The 24,859-nt window shown below is 31.4% G+C and overlaps 1 protein-coding gene across 1 annotated transcript; it reads left to right on the forward strand.

The window, feature by feature from the left end:
* The first annotated feature begins 11,683 nt into the window (after positions 1–11,683).
* Positions 11,684–12,530, forward strand: LOC124931668 (chaperone protein dnaJ 8, chloroplastic-like). Its single transcript, XM_047472191.1, has 2 exons — positions 11,684–12,036; positions 12,120–12,530. The coding sequence occupies exons 1-2, from the start codon at positions 11,809–11,811 to the stop codon at positions 12,333–12,335; spliced, it is 444 nt and encodes a 147-aa protein (XP_047328147.1). The 5' UTR covers positions 11,684–11,808; the 3' UTR covers positions 12,336–12,530.
* Positions 12,531–24,859: the final 12,329 nt, after the last annotated feature.

Raw genomic sequence — 24,859 nt, forward strand, 5'->3', positions numbered from 1 at the left:
ATAAATAAAATAAAAAATAATAATTTAAAATACAGGGTATTTTAGTATGTTGATGAATGAATTGAGTGATTTGATGGATGAGAGAGTGAGTAAAATAATGTTTGATTTTTTGGGTTATTAGAATAACTCTAATCCAAATAAGGCCTTAAAAATAGATGAATAAATGAATCTTCTCTTCTAACCTAGCTGAAATAAGTGGTGGATACTAACCCTAAGTTTTTGGGTTCGAGCCCGTCAAGCGGCAGGTTCTACGCCTAGTTAAATGGTTAAGTGTGTTTGTTGGTTACATACTTAATCCGTTGTCCCATTTTTATCTCCTCTTCTAGTATAACAGCAATTAGAGGTGGATACTAACTCTAAGGTCCTATGTTGGAATCCTTCGGACAGAAAATTGAGTTTAAACCCAAAATGTATTTAATTATAATTTATTGCGTATTCTTATTAGACAAAAATTACTATAACAATTTATTACGCAAACCTAGACACGGTGTTTAAACGCCGAAACAAACCAGGCCTTAGACTTATGAATTACAAGATAAGATTAATTGATATTTAAGTTATAGTGAATACATTATTCTTCAAGATTTTTTAAAAATAGAAATGGTATGATGTAAAAAAATAGTCCCATTGAAGAATAATAATAATAATTGAATTGAAGATAAATAAAAGATAATCCATTAATCTGCACCGACTCAACACCTTACATAGATAAGAAGCCAATGAAAACAAATATAAAAATAGTAAGACATTCCATGCCACAATTATCGATTTCAGAGTAATTTTCTAGAAAAATCCTTAAAAAATTAGAAGCACATCCAACCAAATATCACTCATACCGATATTTTTTTTATTAATTTTTTAAAAGATATTAATATTAAATAATTTATTTTTTTTTTTTTAAAATATATTTTATTTAATAAAATAAGTAATATAATTGATTAAAGAAGAATCAAACGATATTTAATTAAGTTATGATAATTTTAATAATTTTAATTAAGGTATATATCTTATTGTTAGAAAGCTACTTTGTTTAAAATAATATTAAATATTTACAATATTTTGTAAAATAATAAATAATAATATTTAAATGGTTATGAATGTGGATAGAAATTGTAGAAAGTTTATCAATTAGATTCTTTTTATTCAATTCTTACTTAAAAAAACATTATAATTTAGTATGGAATTAATATTTTTTAAGAAATTATGAATGAAACCGTTTATTATTTTAGAACTAGATAAATAAATAGTAAATTAAATAAAAATAAATAAAATTATAGGTGATTTTACATTTTTAAGTTAAAAACAATTTTTTTTAACTTCCTTAAGCTCATCTCTAGCCTAGATTACTATCTTATCTTAATGAAGTATCCAATAAAGAAACTTGGAGCTTGTTTCACGTTGGCTTATTTATGGTTTTATTAGAATGTTTTTTTTGAAAGAAAAATATTATTATGAAAAAGTGGTTAAATTATTATAATATATTTTTTTATTTAAGTTTTATAAAAATAAAGTAAATATATTTTAATATTTTAATTGATAAATTAAATAATTAGTTGGTTAAAAATAATTAAGATATGACATGATTTTTTTATAAAAAATAAAACTACCATTGGAGTTTGTTTGATGTGGGTTATTTAATAATTTTTATTCTATTTTTAAAAAAATATTGTTTGGTAAGAAATTAGTTTATGAGTTTTTATTGAGCTTAATTACTATAATATTTTTATATATATTTAAAATTTATATTTTTTTATAAAGATAAAATAGGAATATTTTAATATTTTGATTTATGAATTACATAATTAAAAAAAATGTGATAAGTGAGTTCTTGAAAAAAAGAAAAAGAAAAAAAAACTTAAAAAAACAATATCATAAGAACTCCAAACCTTGGACTCAGTAGGAATTAGTATTAAATTGAAGTGTTAACTCAAGGAATTAGTTAGTGTTAACTTTTCTTGTAAATTAATTAAAGTTATTTGAAATTCAACAACCTACTAATTATAATAATAAAAAGGAATAATGTGAAATATACCTTTTGAGTTTAGATAACATATTTGATTTGTCTAAAGTATTAATAATATTGTAAAACTTACTATATGTATGACATTTATCATACAAGACTCCAACATAACTAACTTTAATTAACTTTTATTGAAACAATTTATAAATTAGAACTACATTCACTAAATATATATATATATATATATATAATTAATATGCTTAAAATCTAAATAGCTTGATTGTTTGGTTGACACGAATTTAATTTTGATTTTTCATGGGAGTAAATGGGTATGGTCGTCAAATCGTAGGTCAGTTTAATAAGAAAACGATAAAATATTTTATATTTATTTTTCATTTTTCTCTTTAACTAATAAATGAAACGTATAATGAACAATTTTTTTAGAATAATAATCTAATTTAATTATATTAAAATAATAATTTTTCTTTAATTTTTTTAATAAATAAATATATATATATATCAATAATTCTACACCATTTTTAAAAATTATATATATATTTTTTATTCATTCTTTTATTTCTATCATTAAACATTCAAAAATTAATCAATTTTAAGAATAAAAAATTAATTTAATTATATTAACATAATAAGTATTCTTTTATAGAATTTTTTAATAAATATTTATATATATTTATATAATTCTATTTGTATTATATATTTTTATATATGAACCATTTTTTAAAATTATATATATAACAATTTTTTAAAACTTAATTTTTGATATATTTAAATAAAAATAAATTATTATTTTTTATTATTTGTCTACAATTTATATTTGACGGATAAATACTATTTTTTACAATGAAAGAATAGTAAGAAAATAAATTAATATTTTTGATTATTTATCTATATTTTATATTTAATATAAAATGATAAATAATATTTTTTATATTAAAAAAACAATTTGAACTTATTAATAAAAATGTTCTAATGTTATTTGTGAATTTAAAAAAAAAAATCAAAATTTCAAAATTTTATTAAGTACAAAATATACAAACAACATTACACAAAATTATAAACAAAAGACATCAATCATGAGTGGTTTGATGGCATGCATACTATAGGATCGATGTAATCAATAGAGACGGAGGTCTAACTATTGATGACAACTTCTGAAAAACGGTTTGATAGAAATCATGTTAGGGATTAATATCATTTTCTATTTTTCACAAACTCTTGCAAACTCTTGAAGCGATTCAAGTGCGGAAACGTTTCCTTAAGTTTGAAGCTAATAACCAATGAGAGAAGGAAAGACATAATGAAAATGAAACGGCAGATTGTTTATGAATGTTCGGAGCAAACTCTCCTACGTCACCCTTCTTCCAACCACCGGAAGGATTCACTATACTTATTTGAATCAAATACAGTTTACTGGGTAGCTAACTGTTGAACAGAACAGGCTTTGTTCAACTTACAATATGATTAAGAATTTTACTCAGCTAGACAGTTTTTGATTCTCTCTTGACTTGAAGATGTACAAATCAGAAAAATGCGAGAGTATGAGATTGATAGCAAGTAAGACTTATGAAATCAGTACACTCGTAAAAACTTGATGTTCACTGATAAAACTAGTACTTCGACCGTTGTCCTTGAGGATTTATATATATAAGACAATCATCAACGGTTGAATCTTCTAGATGGACACGTGGCAAGCGCCCATTGGAAAGACTCCATAGTACAAGAGTACAACAGGCTCGGTGCACAAGGATCGTGGTCGTACCAATCTGGTAGTGCACCAAATATTCTTCTAAAACTGTCCTTTACTAAACAAGTGGTGGGAGGAATATTCGCGTACATGGCATTCATTCATTGGATACAGATAGTTGGCGTACTGGTCTGCACGGATGAATGGAGTAGGAGTAGCGTACAATTAATTAATCGTGGGTAGACGGATGCTAACTTCAAGTAGCTGTTGAAGCGAGGCATTAGACGTGCTTCGTTAGACTTCCAAGTCTAAGGAAGTTAGACGCACATGTCTAATAGCGAGATTCATTAGACCACCAAGTCTAATGGAGTTAGACTGCACGTCTAACTACGTATCTACTAGACTGCACGTCTAACTACGTATCTATTAAACTGCACATCTAACTACGTATCTATTAGACTACACGTCTAACTACGTATCTGTTAGACTGCACGTCTAACTACGTATCAGTTAGACTACACGTCTAACTACGTATCTGTTTGAATGCACGTCTAACTATGTTTCACTTCAGACTTGTCTGAAGGAGTTAGACACCGCGTCTAACTTTTATCTATTAGACTGCACATCTAACTACGTATCTGTTAGACTGCATGTCTAAATACGTATCTGTTAGACTACACGTCTAACTACATATCTGTTAGACTGCACGTCTAACTACGTATCTGTTAGACTGCACGCCTAACTACGTATCTATTATACTGCACGTCTAACTATGTATCTGTTAGACTGTACGTCTAACTACATTTCATTTCAGACTTGTCTGAAAGGAGTTAGACATCCGCGTCCAACTTTCATCGGTTAGACTACACGTCTAACTACGTATCTGTTAGACTGCACGTCTAACTACGTATTTATTAAACTGCACGTCTAACTACGTATCTGTTAGACTGCACGTCTAACTACGTATCTGTTAGACTGTACGTCTAACTACGTATCTGTTAGATTACACGTCTAACTACGTATCTGTTTGACTATACGTCTAACTACGTTTCACTTCAAACTTGTCTGAAGAAGTTAGACACCAGCGTCTAACTTTCATCTGTTAGACTGTACATCTAACTATGTATCTGTTAGACTGCATGTCTAACTACGTATCTGTTAGACTGCAAGTCTAACTACATATCTGTTAGACTACACGTCTAACTACGTATCTGTTAAACTTCACATTTAACTATGTATTTGTTAGATTGCACGTCTAACTACGTTTCACTTTTAAATTGTCTGAAAGGAGTTAGACACCAGCGTCTAACTTTCATTTGTTAGACTGTACGTATAACTACGTATCTATTAGACGACACGTCTAACTACGTATCTGTTAAACTGTACATCTAACTACGTATCTGTTAGACTACACGTCTAACTACGTATCTGTTAGACTGCCCGTCTAACTATGTATCTGTTAGACTACACATCTAACTAATAACACGTCTAATTATCTTGTTTCAAACTAAGTCTAACTTAGCATATTTTTGATGCACCTACACAAAAACAATTAGACGACTTAGCTTCATTCTTAATCAAAGTTTTACTAATACATCATTAAAATAACGTTAGTCAAAATAATTTGACCCAACACATACACAAAATTATAAACAAAACATATTAATCATAAGTAGTCTAATGGTTAAAGTGATAATCTTCCACACTCGAGACAAGAATTCAATCTTTACAAATGCAAATTTAAGTAAATTAAATGTGTAGATAAGTGACCGATAATAAATTAGATATTGATGATTAAAATATATGAATAACCAAAGTAAGATGCCACGAGGTTAAAGCTTGATTGAGATTGACGATTGTTTACTGGGTGATAAGAGGCAGGTAATAAAGGATCGTGAGGTCGATTGAGATTGATGGTTGATTTTTCGAGGGATAAGAGATCAGTAACAAAGGATCGTGAGGTCACGAGATTAGAGGTTGATTGAGATTAGTGGTTGGTTTGCCGATGGATAAGAGGTCAGTAACATTAAGATTGTGATATGGTTTGCTAATGGATAAAAGGTCGATTGAGATTTTGTGTTTGGTTTGCTAAGAGGCCAATAACATTGGTTTCCAAGAATAAGAGACTTGTGAAATTGTGTGATTAAGATATAGTTTGTCGAGGGATAAGAGGCTTGTAAAAGTGTGATTAAAACTGGTGGTTGATTTGTCGAGGTATAAGAGACCGGTAACATTGGTTTATCAATGATAAAAAGATTTGTTGTTGGTCTACCGAAAGTTTTAGGGTAAAGATGTTAGTGATATGATGAGATTGTTGGTTTGTCAAAAGTAATGGTAAAAGATGTTGGTACTATTGAGATAGTTGGGTGTAGAAGTGAGGTTACGAGATTAAAGAGGTCAATTAAGATTGATGGTTGATTTGTCGAAAGATAAGAGGTCGGTAACATTGAGATTGAAATATGGTTTGCCGATAGATTTGGTGATTGATTTTTCGAAGGATAAAAGGTCGATAAAATTGATTTGTCAATGATAAGTTGTTGGTCTACCAAAGAAGTTAAGAAGTTAAGGTAAAGAGGTTAGTGATATGATGAGATTTTTGGTTTGTCAAAAGTGATGGTAAAAGATGTTGGTACTATTGAAATAGTTGGGTGCAAAAGTGAGGTTACGAGATTAGAGATGTCAATTTAGATTGATGGTTGATTTGTCGAGGGATAAGAGGCCGTTTACATTGAGATTGAGATGTGATTTACCGATGGATAAGAGGTCGATTGAGATGTTGTGATTGTGTTTATCGAGGGGTAAGAGACGTGTAAAAGTGTGATTGAGATTTGTGGTTGGTTTGCCAAGAGATAAGAGACGTGAAGTGATTGAGATGTGGTTTGATGAATGATAAGAGATCGGTAACAAAGGTCACAAGATTATAGGTCAATTGAGATTAGTGGTTGGTTTATCGAGGAATAAAAGACGCGTGTGAAGGTTTGATTAAGATTTGTAGTTGGTTTGCCAATAGATAAGATACCAGTAATATTGGTTTGCCAATTATAAGATATTTGTGCTTGGTTTGCCGAGGGATAAGATGAAATAGTAATTGGAAAACAAAAATATTGGTAGTTAAATAAATGAATGAGATTGTTGGTCTACCGAAAAAATTAAGGTAAAGATGTTTGATATGATGAGATTATTGGTTTGTAAAAAGTGAAATTAAAAGATGTTGATACTCTTGAGATAGTTGGGTGCAAAAGTGAGATTAAGAGATTAATAATGTGAAATGTCTATTATGTAAAAAAAAAATGATACTTTTGGTTGACCGATAAAAGAGGGTAAAGTGAACTAATGAGAAAAAAGTTAAATGAATGTCTCATTATTAAATTTGTTATCATTTTTCTCCTTTTTGATAAATAACAAAAACAACGTTAAATGATGAATTAAACTATTCCTAGGTTGTCACAACCATTGAAGTCTCTCATGTTCAAACCATAAATATTGTAGATGAAAAAGATGATGAATGCGATGAAAACTGACGATGAAGACGACAAATTAATATGTGATTATTGTTTATTTCAACATTGTAAATATGGATTTTATTTATCCTTCCAACAAAGACACTATGCTATTTGTAATTACAATCATTATATATAATTTAATGACAAATACTTGAATTAATAGGTCACGTTACCTTATTGAATAAGTGGCCGTGGCTAATAATATATTATGTGTTAAAGCTTCTTTAAAGAACAAAATATGACCCATCTTAGTTAAAACAATAATTGATACAAATATTTATAAAATAAATATATAGTTTTTAATTGAGAATGTTAGTATACCCTACAACTTAAGCGTGTTCTAAATAAAAAATTATTCTTTAATTCATTAACAAATTGATCTTTTAATTTGATGATTATATAATTTAATTTGTCTTATATACGCCATAAATATTCTCCAACCATTTTATATTTGAACTAACTTAAAGATAACCTTATCCTTTATTTATCTATTTACCATATGCACAACACCCTAAATCTTATCCATTGCAGTTTTATCCAATATGTAACAATTAGTGTATGTTAAATTGATGAAAACGTGTCAAGATTATAAAATTCATGTATGTTATAATAATAAAAGTATGATACCACGAGATTAAAACTTGATTGAGATTGACGGTTAGTTTATTGGGTGATAAGAGTCAGGTAATAAAGGATCGTGAGGTCGATTGAGATTGATGGTTGATTTTCCGAGGGATAAGAGATCGGTAACAAAGGATCACGAGTTCACAGGATTAGAAGTTGATTGAGATTAGTGGTTGGATTGTCGATGGATAAGAGGTCGGTAACATTAAGATTGTGATGTGGTTTGCGGATGGATAAAAGGTCGAATGAGATTTTGTGTTTGGTTTGCTAAGAGGGATAAGATTCCAATAACATTGGTTTTCCAAGAATAAGACCAACAACAACAACAATAACTTGTGAAATTGTGTGATTGAGATATGGTTTCTAGAGGGATAAGAGATTTATAAAAGTGTAATTAAGATTGGTGGTTGGTTTGCCGATGGATAAGAGACCAGTAACATTGATTTATCAATGATAAAATATTTGTTGTTGGTCTACCAAAAACGCTAAGGTAAAGAGGTTAGTGATATGATGAGATTATTGGTTTGTCAAAAGATGGTAAAAGATATTGGTACTATTGAGATAGTTAGGTGCATAAGTGAGGTTACGAGATTACAAAGGTCAATTGAGATTGATGGTTGATTTTTCGAAGGATAAGAGGCCGGTAACATTGAGATTGATATGTGGTTTACCGATGGATAAGATGTCGATTAAGATTTGGTGGTTGGTTTTTCGAGAAATAAGAAGTCGATAACATTGATTGCCAATGATAAATTGTTGGTCTACCGAAGAAGTTAAGAAGTTAAAGTAAAGAAGTTAGTGATATTATGATATTGTTGGTTTGTCAAAAGTGATGATAAAAGATGTTGGTACTGTTGAGATAGTTGAGGTACAAAAGTGAGGTTACGAGATTAGAGAGGTCAATTAAGATTAATGGTTGATTTGTCATGAGATAAGATGCCGGTAACATTGAGAATGAGATGTGTTTTGCCGATGGATAAGAGGTCGATTGAAATTTGGTGATTAGTTTGTCGAGGGGTAAGAGACGTATAAAAATGTGATTGAGATTTGTGGTTGGTTTGTCAAGGGATAAGAGACGTGAAAGTGATTGAGATGTGGTTTGATGAAGGATAAGAGGTCGGTAACAAATGTCACTAGATTATAGGTGAATTGAGATTGGTGGTTGGTTTGTCGAGAAATAAAAGAGGCGTGTGAAAGTTTGATTAAGATTTATGGTTGGTTTGCCGATGAATAAAATACCAGTAACATTGGTTTGCCAATTATAAGAGATTTGTGGTTGGTTTGTTGAGGGATAATGTGAGATATTAATTGGAAAACAAAAAATATTGGTAGTTAAAATATATGAATGAGATTGTGGTCTACTGAAGAAATTAAGGTAAAGAGGTTTGATGTGATGAGATTGTTGGTTTGTCAAAAGTGAAATTAAAAGATGTTGGTACTCTTGAGATAGTTGGGTGCAAAAGTGAGATTACAAGATTAGTAATATGAGATGTCTATTATATAAAAAAAATGATACTTTTAGTTGAACAAGAAAAGAGGGTAAAGTGAATTAATGGAAAAAAAAGTTAAATGAGTGTCTTCTTATCAAATTTGTTATAATTTTTTTTATATAAATAAAAAAAACAACATTGAATGAGAGGAGTAAAACGATCACTAGGTTGTCACAACCATTGAAGCCCCTCATGTTCAGACGATAAATATTATCGACGAAAAAGATGACGAAGACAATGAAAACTATAATGATGATGAAAACGACAAAGATGTAAGTATTGTTTATTTCAATTTTATAAATATGAATTTTATTAATCCTTTCCACTTAAGGGCATTATGCTAGTTATAATTACTATCATTATATATAATTGAAGGACAAGACAAAATACTTAAATTAATAGGCCCATTTTACCTTATTGAATAGGTGGTAGTGGCTAAAGACCCAAAAAATAACAAATTTTTTCCCTCTCTCTTTTCTCACACTTTATTCTTTTTCCAACTAGTGAATACACATCATTCTCTTTCCATACCTTCTCCCAAATTTCTTCTCTTATCACCCCTCAAAAATATATTATGTGTTAAAACTTCTTTGAAGATCAAAATATGACCCCCAAAATAAAACATTTTTCATCTTAAAATTTTTTAAATTAAAAATTATTGTTAGCTAAGTAACAAATTGATCTTCTAATTTGATGATCAATTAATAAATAAGGATTCAACTAATGATACAATGATATATAATTTAAATTGTCTTATTTACAAAATAAATATTCTCCAACCATTTTATATTTGAACTAACTTAAAGATAACCTTATCCTTTATTTATTTATTTACCATATGCACAAAATCCTAAATCTTATCCATGATAGTTTTATCCAATATGTAATAATTCGTATATGTTAAATTGATCGAAACGTGTCAAGATTATAAAATTCATGTATGTTAAATGGAGCATTGACCAAATCATTCAAAGATTACAAAATCCTTGCGTGTTAAATGGATGATGACCAAAATTTATGGATTCTTTTTTATTTATTTATGCTAAAAAATCTTTTCATTAAAGTAAGAAGAATTTTGTTATATTAATTTGGTAATGTTTTGAAATTAAGGACTTTTTTGAAGTATATTTTTTCTGTAAAATAAATATTTTTTTAGAATAAAATAATATCTGAATTTGTTTAAGAAAAAAAAAATATACTTTATATATATTTTGCCAGAAAAACAAATATTTTTCTATGAGTTATATATTTTTTCCAAAGGAATATATATTTGAAAATAATTAAGAGGTTGCATAAGTTTAAATTTAAATATACATCATGTTTAGTTTGATTCAACTTGATTCTTATAAGTGCTATTGTGCCAATGAGTTGTTTTAATTTTTTTAATGATAAACTATGTGTATAAATAAATAAAAATATATAATGGACCATTTAATGAGTAAATTGAATAATTTAAAATAAATAAAAAGAATAAGCTGAAATTATACTACAAAGCTTGTTTGATATTATGTTACTTTTTGAGATTTTATCCAAAATATAATATTTTTATTCTTTTCACCTCATTTATTTAATATTTTTTTGGCTCAAACTTTTTATGTCATATATCAGTTAATGAATAAACTTGAATTAATCAATCTAGGCCCGGTTCTTATTCAAGTTTTTCAAATAACTCAACAAAATCAATTATTACATCATTCTCTCCTTTATCTATCAAACAATTAATTCATTAACTAAAATATTAAAATATCATTTATTTTAAATTATTATTATTTATTTTATTTTTATATATGAATACTTTATAGGTCTTTTTACCAAAAAAAAATATATTATTTTTTTAAAATTATCATCCATAATTATTATTTTCTCCCTCTAAATTATTTAAATAACCTGAAACCAACATGTCACAGTAAAATAGTCAAATAATTAAAACTACTAAATATAGTCAATTTGGATGAATAAAAACTTAATAAAAATATCTATATTTTTTTTATATATTTTCAATCAACTTTCTATCTCATATATAATTTAAGAATAAATTTGAACTAATCAACTTAGTAAAACTAAGTAAACTACTTAAAAATAGTAAATATAGTCAATTTGGACTAATACAAACTTAATTAAATATCTATATATTTCTTATTTATTAATCAATTTATTTGAGTAAGAATACATTTTCTCAATAATAAAATTGCCGCCCAATGAGCAATGAAGGAATTGGCCAAAAATAATCGGATAAGATCATTTTCTCTCTCTAGACGTTCCACGTCATACATTATTGAGGATAAGGACCGTTCATCTTACGTGACGCTGACGTAACTCTTTCCTCCCTTTCAAAACGGCATTATTTATACGCAATTTGGGAATCGAATACCTTCATTCATCTATTTATCGATTTCAATTATCAACCAGACAAATTTGTAAACGAAGAAGATAAAATTTGGATTTGGATTTGGATTTGGATTCTGTTTCGATCGACTGATTGCTTGATTGATTGATTTTGAGGTGAAGTGTAACAACAGCTAGAAGATGGCAGCGGTTGCGATGATCGGAAGATGTTCGTCTTCATGGATCCAATTGAATGATGCGAAGAACAGGACGACAACAACAACAACGAGAAATGGAAGAGGAAGAGGAAGAGGAAGAATTTGTTCTGTATATTCATCCACCGTAGCTGATCCTTACAAGACATTAAGGATTCAGCCAGGGGCTTCTGAACCGGAAGTGAAAAAGGCTTTCAGGAAATTAGCACTTCAGGTATGAATTATGAATTAGATCCGGAATATTTCTGATCAATTCATTTTTATATATTGATATTGATTTGGTTATGTTGTTTGCAGTATCATCCAGATGTATGTAGAGGAGGGAATTGTAGTGTTCAATTTCATCGAATCAATGAAGCTTATGATGTGGTGATGAATAGTTTGAGAGGTGAAACCCTAGATGAAGAACCGTTTGAATGTGTGGCGCAGGAAGAAGATATGTGGGAAGAATGGATGGGATGGGAAGGAGCGGGTATTCGTGATTATTCTTCTCATATAAATCCTTATATATGATGATTGATGATCTTCTTCTTCTTCTTTTGTCTGTCTCATCTCAACAAAAACATCAACCATGGAGAAAATAAATAAATGGTTTGATGTTTTTTTGTATTGGTGATGGTGTAAATACACGACTTTTCTTTCTTTCTTTTAATTTGTATATACAAATCTTAATTGGATCATTAATAAATGAGTTTTTATTCAATTTTATGTCTTATTGTAAAATTATATCTTACAATTTCAATATGCTATTATTAAAAATTATAATTCTTATCAAATAATATAGTTATGTATTATAAAAAAAAAAATTAAAGCTATGCTCATGAGCCAATTATGAGAATATATGTTAAACGAGTTTGAGCCTAGAATTGTTCGGTTTGACTTGACTTGTTTATAATCCTATATTTCGATCAACTATTAGTCAAACAAGCTTGAGCCTAGAATGGTTCAGTTTAATTCGACTTGTATACAACCCTATATTCCGACCAACTACTAGTCAAACGAGCTTGAGCCTAGAACGGTTTGACTCGACTCGACTTGATTACGACCTATATTTCGAGAGAAAAACCAATTCGGTTTGGATCGATTGGTTTAGATCCCTATATTTCGATCAATAACTTCTCAAATCAGATAAAAACAATTTGGTTTGTACCATCATTAAATGGGAGTGTCTTAAAAAAAATTTTTTTATGTTATTTTGGATGATGATATGTGATGAGTTAATAAATAATTTATCCTATTTATTCTAAGATTGAGAGATCAAAATAATTTTGAAGAATTTTTTTTTACCAATGATAGATAAATTGGAATGATTTCTTCTTTTGACCTGGAATTCAATAAAGTGACTTTTTGTCTTTTCTTTTTCAATGATAAGCCTTGTCTAATATGAGAGATGCACAATCTTCTGACCATGACTGAGTCGAGGAGCCATTCAGGAGACCCGAGGCAAAGAGCTTTCTATTTGGAGGAACCATGCTCTTAGTTGAACTTCTCAGCTGAAGCCTAATACATCGGATACAATTATTTGGCATGGCGATCCAAGACACTTTAAGTCAACTATATGATAGTTGCACCTCTTGTTCTTTATCCCAGCATCAATACAGATGAGATCAAAAAGGCCATCATTGGCATTTCTCCTTTCCGGTTCTGAATTTTGTGCCTTCATTTTAGTCGCGTTGGTCGACGGGGAAGAAAAAAATGAATGAATGTTCTGAACTCTTCCAATCTAAAATGGATTTATTTATTAGAAGGTAACTTGAATTTCTAACAAAATAGATATGGGAAAATGAATTGTATTTCACTAATAATTTATTATTCAGAAATTTAGAAAATTCATTTCACTAATATTTCACCATTTCTTGCTTAGTTTGTCAATTTCTGACAAGATATATAAACCATTAAATAGTGCGTCTACTTCAAATCCATGGGCAACTTCAGGCCGACCCTTTAGGGATGATGAGCCCATATTTGGGCCCAGCATGTTTTATATATTGTGAATTAAACAAGGCCTGGTTCTTGTTTTAGAAAAAAATAATTAATATATTCTTTTGGGAATGATCTATTTGATGTTTTTAAAATTTTCTTTTTGATCGTGTCAATTTCATTCTAAAATAAAATCACTTATTTTATTCATTGACATATATTTTTATTAAATTATAATTAATTATTGTACTAATTAATTAAATTAATTAGAGGTTAAGGCAAAAAAAAATTATTTGAGATAATTATTGTACCAATTTTATCTCAAAATAATGTAAAAAAAATTAAAGGGACAAAAATAAATAATTTAGAATAATTGTTGTAACCATTTAATCTAAAACAATTATTTATTTAACCCTAAAAATATAAAAAAATTGGTAAAATATAGTTCCAACGCAAGTTCATCCTCTAAAATCATATCTCCGAAAGACGGTTCTTTTCATTATATTTATTTTAATATTTTGTGTATTTAAAAAGATCAAAACTAAAACCAAAAGGATGAAAAAAAAATTAATTTCAAACAAACCCTTAAAGTTTTAAAAATAAAATAAAATTCATGATCCTGTGTAGCCGAAACCGGGAAAATCAGCTGCAGCAGAAACCATATCCATCGGATGAGCATTGGATTTTCATCATACGCCTAGGAAGCAGCTGCGTAACCCGTTGTAACCGAGGAGAAGCGCGCGCGCATCGTAGGAGAGCAGCTAGTGCGGACGTTAGCTCCGTCCACCCGAGCGCTGACGGAACGACATGAGCTAACGGAACGCCAATGGAATGCCTAAAAGCGATAAAAACAACGTCGTTTTGAGCGCCACCTTCGTCTCCAACGCGACGTCGAAGTGGATAAGCTTGAAGATCCATGTTGATCTTGTCTTTTTAGAACTCATCCGTTAGTCCACCAAAATGACTGATTTAAAAGATAAAATGATCACCCTACCACAATGATCATTTTCCCTATAAAAGTAGGCATCGTCATTGCCTACTCCTGCCATTTGAGCCAAAAACAACCAAAACGCCATTAATGGTTTTCGGCTGATTCATGCCACTTGAAGCCTCCACCGACTTAGGGTAGCTAAAATAGCCCCTCTGAGTCATTCCCAAACCAAGGAATCAACTCCCCTTTCAAATTGAAAAAAATAAAAATCCGCCATTAAAGCTTGAAACTTTCAGATTTTTCGAATTTTCTGTTTGAAGCCTTAAAGCTTGGATCAGAGTATCTTAAAAGCTTCCTTAAAGATCAATGAGTGTTCTTTAATCCTTGGTAAGGATCCAATCATCCTCTAATTCATATATACTGTTTTAATTTGAAATTTTTATATTTCAAATTATATAAACTTGTATGCTTACAATTTATGGTGTTTTATGGTTGAATAATGATCCTAGAATCATTTAGAAACTATCTGGATATGGTATAACTGATCAATCGGTCTAAAAAACAAAAAACATAAATTTGAATTTTAAAAAAATGGGTTTGTTGTTCTTGGGTTATTCTATTGAATCACAGTCTAGGAAGCTTCCCAACATGATTGTAATGATGTTGGACAACTATTTGAATCATGTTTGATCCATCCTAAACATGTTTGATTAAAATTAAAATTTTCAAAATAATTGAAATAATTGAGTTCTTGAATTGGTTCAAACAAGCAACCAATGTTCTTGTTTTGGCATCAATCAAGTATATGTAGTATAAGGAAGATATTGAATAGCTCCTTACACTTCAAAACATCTTTAAAATCAAAAACTCGATTTTGATCACAAACTATTTTGAACAAATTGATCATCATCCAAGTTGGTTCATACCTTAAGATGATGATCAACATGTTCCTAGGAGAGCTACCCAAGCTCTTGGATCAAAGAATTAGAGCTAAAAAAATAAATTAAAAATATGCACATTTGTGTTCTTGAGGATCGAGGCTTGTTAGCCTAGGACCGAGAATTTCAACAGGACCGACTGATGTTCTTAAGCTAGGAACGAGACCTATGACCGATGATTTCTATCCAAGACCGAGAGGTCCAACTTGGGATCGAGACTCTTAAACCATAGAACTGAGAGGTTTGACCTTGGGACCGAGAATCCCAAGCTTGGGACCGAGAATCCCAAGCTTGGGACCGAGAATCCCAAGCTTGGGACCAAGAGCTCCTAAACCCAGGACCAAGGGACTTAGCTCTGAGCTAGCCTAGGATCGAGAGGTTTATACACCTCGATCGAGGAACTTATCCCCAAGCTAACCCATGACCAATGAGTTTATACATCCAAACTAGTAAGATCAGCCAAGAACCGAGAGTCCTTAGCACCCAGACCAAGGGACTTCGACCCTCAGACCAAAGATTCCGAGCCTCGACTTGGACCGAGGGTCTATTGACCTCAACCAATAAAAATGAACCCGAGGTTTGTTTGGTTCCAATTTTCAAAATCCAAAATTATTTTTATAATTTTGGAACCCCAAACCATTTTATAAAAATCCCAAAAAATTAGAAAATGATTTCAAAATAGTTTTGGGATGTTTTCACACAAATATATTTCAACAAAGGATCGTTTAGTGTTTATTTCTAAACCTAACACCCTTAAGAATGAATGATGTTTTTCTGGTATAATCATCCCTAGTTATCATCAGCAACATGTACCTGTATTTTAAATATTATTGATTCAATATTTTAAATATTATTGATTCAATATTTTAAATAACGTTAAAATCTAAAAGCATGACAAGACCGGAAGAATAATCGATTAAAACTCAAACGCTATACAACAGATTTTCAAAAGCCAACTTTATAAGTAGAGACCGTTTTAAATATGGATACAGAGGATGAAGCGCGGAAACCCTTTCTCGAGTATCACCAAATTACAAACTAAAAGAAAACTTTAGTCAATACGTTTGTATATTTATGTCAACTTTTATTAATTTTTTAAAAAAATTAATTGACGACTCTGTTTCAAAATAAATAATCTTTTAAATTAATTTTGTTTAATTAATTTACACAAAAGGATTTTCTAGAAATTAAATTGTAATTTGACTATCATAAATCCCCGAATTATTTAAAATTGAACCCCGAAATTAATTATTTTTTTAATTAATTTCAAAAGCTGTCACGAATCAATGAAATATTTTAAAAATAATGTTTTATTTTGAAAGAAAATTCCTAACATGTAAATCGAGGTTGAAATTCTCGAACCTTAAGCTTTTCACTACAACCCACGCAAGGAGTTTTTTCAGGGTTACAACTCTCTAACGACACTACTAGGGATTAAATGTTTAATTTGAAAAAATAAAATTGGCTTTTGAAATATTTGTATAACGTTTTCCACTTAATAGACTTGTCTTAAAAGGTATAGCACCTTAAAAGACGCATATGTGTATCCTAGTTAAAGCCTTTACATGTAAAGTGTATATCACCCTCTTCTTACTTGCAAAGAAGTACACAATTGTGATCGGTATTTCTACACATATGTGCAAAGATTGTCAATGAGGAATGACAACTTGTTACAAACCGAGTGATGTTGCGAGAGAAAAAAACTAGAATACACAAGATCAACCCCACCCTTTGGCGATGAGTTGTCCGATAGGACACATACATTATGGAGGTAGGGGGAAATTCCCTAGTTTATGGTGGAGGTTTTACCCCCTCCACTATCGATGATTGACACTCTCTTAGGATTCCCAAAAAACCTGGTTACTATCACCAAGTCGGTTGTTTGCCGTGCCTAGACAATCAAAACCTCGTCATTATAACCCCTTATGTGACTACTATATATATATTATGTGTATGAATGTATAGTGTAAGAGAGCATCTCAAACATTGCCTTTTTTTTTCAAAACAAAACACATGTTTGTAAATGTTTTGAATTTCCAATCACAAACGATGTCCATGCTGACGAACGTCGCACTGGTTCCATGGATTGATAATTTTCATGCAAACAAGTGGAACTATCGATCCTATGGCCTCATCCCTATTATGAGGTTTATAAATTTCAAGGTAAACCCCACCTTAACAATGGAAATGCAGTGAAGGTGGAACTCGGTAAAACGGGCTTTCTTCATGGGAGAAAGGAACATGTTCCCAACCATAGAGAAATTTCGAGCTATCCTAATGACGGACAATAAGAACATTCTGCATTTGAAGCCATTTGTGGAATCAATATCCCTAAGAAAACTTTTACAAGATGAATACGAATAGTTTAAAGTTACATCCGATATTATCCTCGTAAGGACATACATCGACTTCCAAACTTGTACTAAGATGGAAATAAGGAATGGAGAAATTCATTTGACTTTAGGATCATCCATGATAACAATGAAGATCCTACTAGCTCACAATTTCCTAGCACCATCAAATGGTAAACCCTCCTCAAGAATCATCGAGGTAGCATACCAAATGCGAAGGGGCAACAAAGACCCCTCAAGTGTTATTCTAGCGGAAACCCTAATGGGCCTGAACAACTCATGCCTATCTTTCACCATGAGCAAAAGGGGTTCGCCCTTAATTTTCTACATCTGGCTACTTGACAATATTAAACGTTTTCCGCTAGTACTTCCTAATGGCATCATGTCCCCATTTATTCAATATCAAAGAATGAAGGAAGTCTTGCCTAAACCTCCTATATAGTGTAATGATGAAATTTAGGAGATCCTCTCATGGTACCCTATCAAGAAAATGACATTCATGATGGATGATAAGCCTATGATCATGTTTATGGGTTTATAATGAGTTACCTTCTATTACACCCATAACCTGTTCAAACAATTCAGCTACAGCCTCATAGAGACTGCCTTTGCTATAGAAAGACCCATCGACCTCATGACCTATGTAGGATACCTTGAGAAATGGCATGACTCCTTCTAAATGAACATCCTGCAAAAGAGAAGGAAGTACCTAGATGTATTTCTATGGGAATACAAACATGTCCAAGAAAATGAAAAGGAAAAAGATGCTAGTGTGGGAATAGGCTACAACTGGACCTAAAGCCTATGACCTTCATCAACACTTTTCCCTTTTAGATTATCTCTATAAAATATCAACAAGAGAGTTCTGTATGTAAAAACTAAGCGAGTATGTGAATACAATAACTCTATGGTTATTTATTGAATCACAAAAAGAGATGCTCACTCTCTAGGATTCATTTTATATGCATATGCATTGCATTTGTACTTTGTTATAACTACAAACTCTCACCTCTTTCTATTCGCAACATTTCACGACTACGATAAGCCGACATGACCCTTATAAAGAGAGATCCAAAACATGACGTTTTATATGCCACCAGATGGCTAAAGAACCCTCCGTACCTAAAATGGTATCAACAACAAAGTCTAGGAAATGAAGGCAGCTTTACAATATATAACGGAGCAACTCGCGCTTATCACATCTTCTTTAGTTAATCAGCAAATTCCGTCTACATCCCAAAATATACCCTCTTCTCCTCGATTTCCTAACCAGGCAATCCCGGTTATGTTCAATCCCATTAACCCCTTTCCTAGTAGTCAAAAAGATCAAGAAGAAGTCTCTTTACGAAAACTCCGAAGATGATATCGGCATAACTACACATGTACAAAATGAGGAATTAATCAACCCCCTAGGATCACAGGAAAACCAATTCCAACGGCTGATCAACCACCGCTAACGGAATATGAACGCCAGATGGCTCAAGTTCAAGCCATGCAGACTAAGATGAAAGTCCAGCTAAACAAGTTAGTTAAGGATAAAATCACTTAAGAGCATCATGATTGAAAAGATGCTATGAAAGCTGCCAAACAAGTAGTTATTTCGGTAGGCGTCAAGCTTCAGACTCTATCCAAGTACATAGGAAAAAACGATCCATCAGTCTTTTTCAAAATGTACGCATCTACAATGACCCTATTGCGACTTGGAGAACCAACTGTTCTCCACTTATTCCCTTAATACCTCGATGACGGTGCTATGCGCTGGTAACACCAGCAAAAGATAGTCTATCTACAAAGCACATAAGAACTGGTTGTAACGTTCATAGAACGCTTCTCAATGCATCTCAACCTCGAACGACCAGAAAAGAGGTTTAAGAACATCAAACAAGGAGAAAATGAGAAATTCTCTATGTTTATTGAAAGATGGAAATCTGTCGCCGAGGAAATCGATTCCCTCTTGAGTAAAAATCGACAAATCAATATGATTTTGGAAAATTTTAATGGACGATATTCTGTTGGATTTTCTTTTAAAACCTTCCAAACTATGAAGAAATTGCTAAAGATTGGTATTAACCTCGATGATGCTATCGAGAAGGAAGGAAAAAAGGGAAAAGCAGTCAAAACTATCCCACCTCTAAGTCGTTTCCCTAGAATTAGGAGCCAGCATTATCAAATTAGTGTTGACTCCTCTAAAGTGAAACTAATCAAAGAGAAGAAAGTCAATGCTCACAAACAGTTATCATAAAATACAACAGTTCAATCAACAATAATGAAGCCTAGAGCCAAACATGTGATTAAACAAAGTGGTTGGGCTGCGAGAGCATCATATTGGGATCTGAAAGTAGAGGAAATGATATTGTCTAAACTGAACAAGAATGTTAAGTAGTAGGATTGGTATGCTTTAGTTGTTTGTAATCTCTATTTTTTGTTTGTTTCTAATTAGATACTCTAGAGTTGTTTGATTTTTTTAATAAACGCTAGAGTTTGTCTAAAAGATTAGCCAAAGAACAACAAACCCGTTTTTTTTTTTTTTTAAATTCAAAATTGTGTTTTTTATTTTTAAGATTGATCGATCGATTCTAGCTTTCACAAAAAGCTTATAAATGATAATAAGATCGATTTCCAATCATCAAATTCAAGAATCAGACACCATTCAAGCTTATGAAAACTGAAATATAAAAATTTTAATTCCAAACTGAAAGTATGAATTAAAGGATGATTGAAAACTTATCAAGGATTGAAGAACACTCCTTAGACTAGGGAAAATTTTGGGATGCCTGGATCCAAGCTTTAGAGCTTTATACAGTTTTTAGAAAGATCAGAAATTTTGAGCTTTAATGGCGGATTTTTGAAATTCCTTGATTTAGGACTTGGGATGTTATCTCTTTCCTTCGGAAGTGTTGAGGAGGCTATTTATAGCTTCCCTGAGTCGGTGGAGGCTTCAAGTGGATAAAATAAGTCAAAAATCATTAATAGCATTTTGGATGTTCTTGAGCCAATTTGACGAAATCGGGATGAATCATCCTTATTGATGTAGGAGAAATGATCACCAAAGTAGGGTGATCATTTCAGCTTTTGAATTAGCCGATTTGGTTGACTATCGACTGTATTCCAATGTTGGAGAATCGAAGGATGATACATCATCTTTATCTTCTCGGCGTCGCGATGAAGAAGACGATTGCGGTCGAAACGAAGCCATTTCAGGCACGTTTTGGCATTTGCGGGGGCGTTCCTTTAGTGTTACGTCAAAACGCGGGCGTTTTGTTGCATTTTGATGGACGGAACTAACGTCCACGTTAGTTGGTCGGGTGGGGTGCGGGCGCGTGTTCCCTTTGTTGCAGTAGGTTACGCGGTCAGCCTAGGAGCGTTGGATGACAATCCATCACTCATCCGTTGACTCTAGTCCTTGCTGCAGCCGAATTCATAATCGGCTACACATGATTACAAATATATATTTTTTATTAAATTCTGAAAGGTTTATTTGAAATTGATTTTTTTTCACCCTTTTGACTTTAATTTTGATCTTTGTAAATACACAAAATATTAAAATAAATATGACAAATATTTTGCCAAATTAATTTTTTTGGTATATGTTATGGTTAAATAAATAATTTTAAGATGAAATTAGTACCTCGTTTCATCCTAAATTATTTATTTTAATCCTTGATTTTTTTTTAAAAATTATTTTAGGATAAAATGAGTACAACATTTATTCTAAATAATTTTATTTTTTGTTTTGATCATTTTCCTTAATTAATTAGGCTTTAATTATCACAATAGGTAATCTAATTAATTATTTATTTAGGTTTTTGGTCATGAGGTTAATTATTTTAATTTTATTTATTCAAAATAAATCAAAATAATTATTTTAATTTTATAAATTGAGTATGTAGATTTTCCGTGCTTACATGAATCAATTAAGCGTTAAACATGGTTCAATTAAGCGCTAAACACGGCTCTGTTTAGTACTTAACATGATCTTCAGAACTGCAATTTAAGTTTTTGTAAATAAACCAGTCTGCTGAAGTGCTTAAAATGGTCCAATTAAGTACTAAATATGGCTCAGTTAAGCGTTAAACATGGCTTAGTTAAGCGTTAAACATGACTCTATTTAGCACTTAACATGGCCTTAAGAACTGCAATTTCAAGTTTTTTTTAAACAAAACCAGTATGTTGAAGCGTTTAACATAGTTTAGTTAAGCGTTAAACACGGGCTTAGTTAAGCTCTAAACATGACTCTGTTTAACGCTTAACATGACCTTTAGAATTGCAATTTAAGTTTTTATTTTAACAAAATAAGTCTGTTAAAACACTTAACATGGTTCAGTTAAACGCTAAATATGACTCTATTAATCGCTAAAAATGACTTTGTTTAACGCTTAACATGGCCTTCAGAACTGCAATTTAAGTTTTTTTTAATGAAACCAGTCTATTGAAGCGCTTAACGTGGCTCTATTTAGCGCTTAACATGACATTCAAAACTGCAATTTAAGTTTTTTTTAATGAAACCAGTCTACTGAAGCGCTTAACATGGCCTTCAAAACTGCAATTTCAATTTTTTTTAAAACAAAACTAGCTATTGAAGCATTTAATATGGTTTAGTTAATCACAAAACATGACTCAGTTAAACGTTAAATATGGCTCTATTTAGCGCTTAATATGGGTTTCAAAACTGCAATTTAAGGTTTTTTTTAAAGAAATCAGTCTGTTAAAGCGCTTAACATGGTTCAATTAAGCGCTAAATATGGCTTAATTAAACTCTAAATATGACTTTCTTAGCACTTAACATTGTCTTCAGAAGTGCAATTCAAGTTAAAAAAAATAGTTTCTTGAAGCGCTTAACATGGTTCAGTCAAGTGTTAAACATGGCTTAATTAAGCGTTAAACATTGCCCTGTTTATCGCTTAACATGACCTTTAGAACGACAATTTAAGTTTTTTAAATAATTCAGTCTGCTGAAGCGCTTAACATGGTTCAGTTAAGCGTTAAACATTACTCAATTAAGAGTTAAACATGGCTCTATTTAGCACTTAATATGACATTCAAAACTGCAATTTATGTTTTTTTAAATAATCCAGCCTGATGAAGCGCTTAACATGGTTCAGTTAAGTGCTAAACATGTCTCAGTTAAGCGCTAAACATGACTCTATTTAACGCTTAAAATGGCCTTCATAACTGCAATTTCATGTTTTTTTTAAACAAAACTAGTCCGTTGAAGCGCTTAACATGGTTCAGTTAAGCGCTAAACATGGTTCAGTTAATGTTGAAATTAATGTTTTTAATTAAAATAAATATTTTTAATTAATTATGGTATTGATTAGGATAATATTGGGAGGTTATAAGTTACAATATTTAATTCTAAGATAACGAAAAGATTTTTATTTTTATTATATATTACCTTGTAATGGGTGATTGGTGAATCACAACAAAATAATAATATTTTCATTTCCTTTTGTAACCTTCGTTCCTTATTTTTCTCTTCAACCCAACAAAGTGGTATCAGAGCTTCAAGATCGATCCATGGCGATGCTAGGAGATTCTTGGCCGATACGAGGAGCGCAACTCATTTTCGACGGAGAAGATTATGATTATTGGAGTGTTATGATGAAGACACTCCTAGTCTCACAAGATCTGTGGGATTTGGTGGAGAACGGACACATTGAAGATCAAGATGCCGCAGGATCATCAGATCGTTCATCCGATAAAAAGTTGAAGGAGAACAAAAAGAAAGATGCGAAGGCCTTGTTTATTATTCAACAAAGTATTTCTCGTAAGCTTTTTCCGAGAATAATAGGGGTTAATACATCGAAGGAAGCGTGGGATATATTGCAAAAGGAATTTGAAGGGAGCGATAAAATGAAGACAGTGAAGCTCCTGACTCTCAAACAAGAGTTTCAAAATTTAAGGATGAAGGAGAAAGAAACTCTACAAGAGTACTTCTCAAGGGTGATCGAAGTTGTAAATCAAATCAAGTGTCTTGGCGATGACTTGACCGACAAAACGGTTTGTGAGAAGATCTTGATAAGTCTTTCTCCAAAGTATGACAATATGGTGGCCATTATTGAAGAAATGAAAGACCTCTCGTCACTCAGTATTCACGATTTGATGGGTTCTCTTGAGATGCATGAACAACGGATGAAGCGACATACCGAAGCTTCCATCGAAAGTGCCTTTCAATCAAAAGTGAGTGTAAAAGAAGATTCTACTGAAAGCTCGAGTAAACGTCAATATTCTCGTGGCGGTGGAAGTTATGGAAGAGGTCGAGGGCGTGGCTGAGGGGGAGGTAGAAACTTCCATGATAACAAATTTTGTCATCATTGTAAAAGATCGGGTCACGTTGAAGAAGACTGTTATCATAAAGGTAAACCTCAATGTTTTAATTGCAAGAGGTTTGGTCATATGCAAAAGGATTGTCGAGATCAAAGAAGAGAGCAGGCCAATTATACCGAGGAGAAAAGGAATTGTGAAAGTGATGGAAGCACATTTTTTGCATGTCAAGCGGCTATTGGAAAAAATGATAACGAGTGGTATGTTGATAGTGGGTGCAGCAATCACATGACCGGAGATGAGTCATTTTTTTGCAAAATTGACAAGAGTGACACAACTCGTATCACAATGGGCAATGGTGCTGTGGTGAAATCAAATGGAAGAGGTACGATCGCAGTAGATTCAAAGAAAGGTAAATTGCTAATCCATGATGTGTTGTTTGTTCCGGATTTAGCTCAAAATTTGCTGAGTGTTGGGCAGCTTATGCAAAATAATCATGCATTGTACTTCGATGATGATTATTGTAAAATTTTTGACAAGAAAAATAATAGAGAGTTGATTGCGGTTGTTAAGATGGAGAGGAATCGAAATTTTCCTCTTAATCTTAAACCTGCAAGTTGTGCATCGATGAAG

This window comes from Impatiens glandulifera, chromosome 3, assembly GCF_907164915.1.
Source record: "Impatiens glandulifera chromosome 3, dImpGla2.1, whole genome shotgun sequence".
Classification (NCBI taxonomy): Eukaryota; Viridiplantae; Streptophyta; class Magnoliopsida; order Ericales; family Balsaminaceae; genus Impatiens; species Impatiens glandulifera.

What these genes read in the sequence shown, in the direction of transcription:
- LOC124931668 (XM_047472191.1), top strand. Translation starts at nt 11,809, where the DNA reads ATGGCAGCGGTTGCGATGATCGGAAGATGTTCGTCTTCATGGATCCAA. An exon ending in TCAGGAAATTAGCACTTCAG is followed by an intron (nt 12,037 to 12,119) that starts GTATGAATTATG and finishes TGTTGTTTGCAG; the next exon opens with TATCATCCAGATGTATGTAG.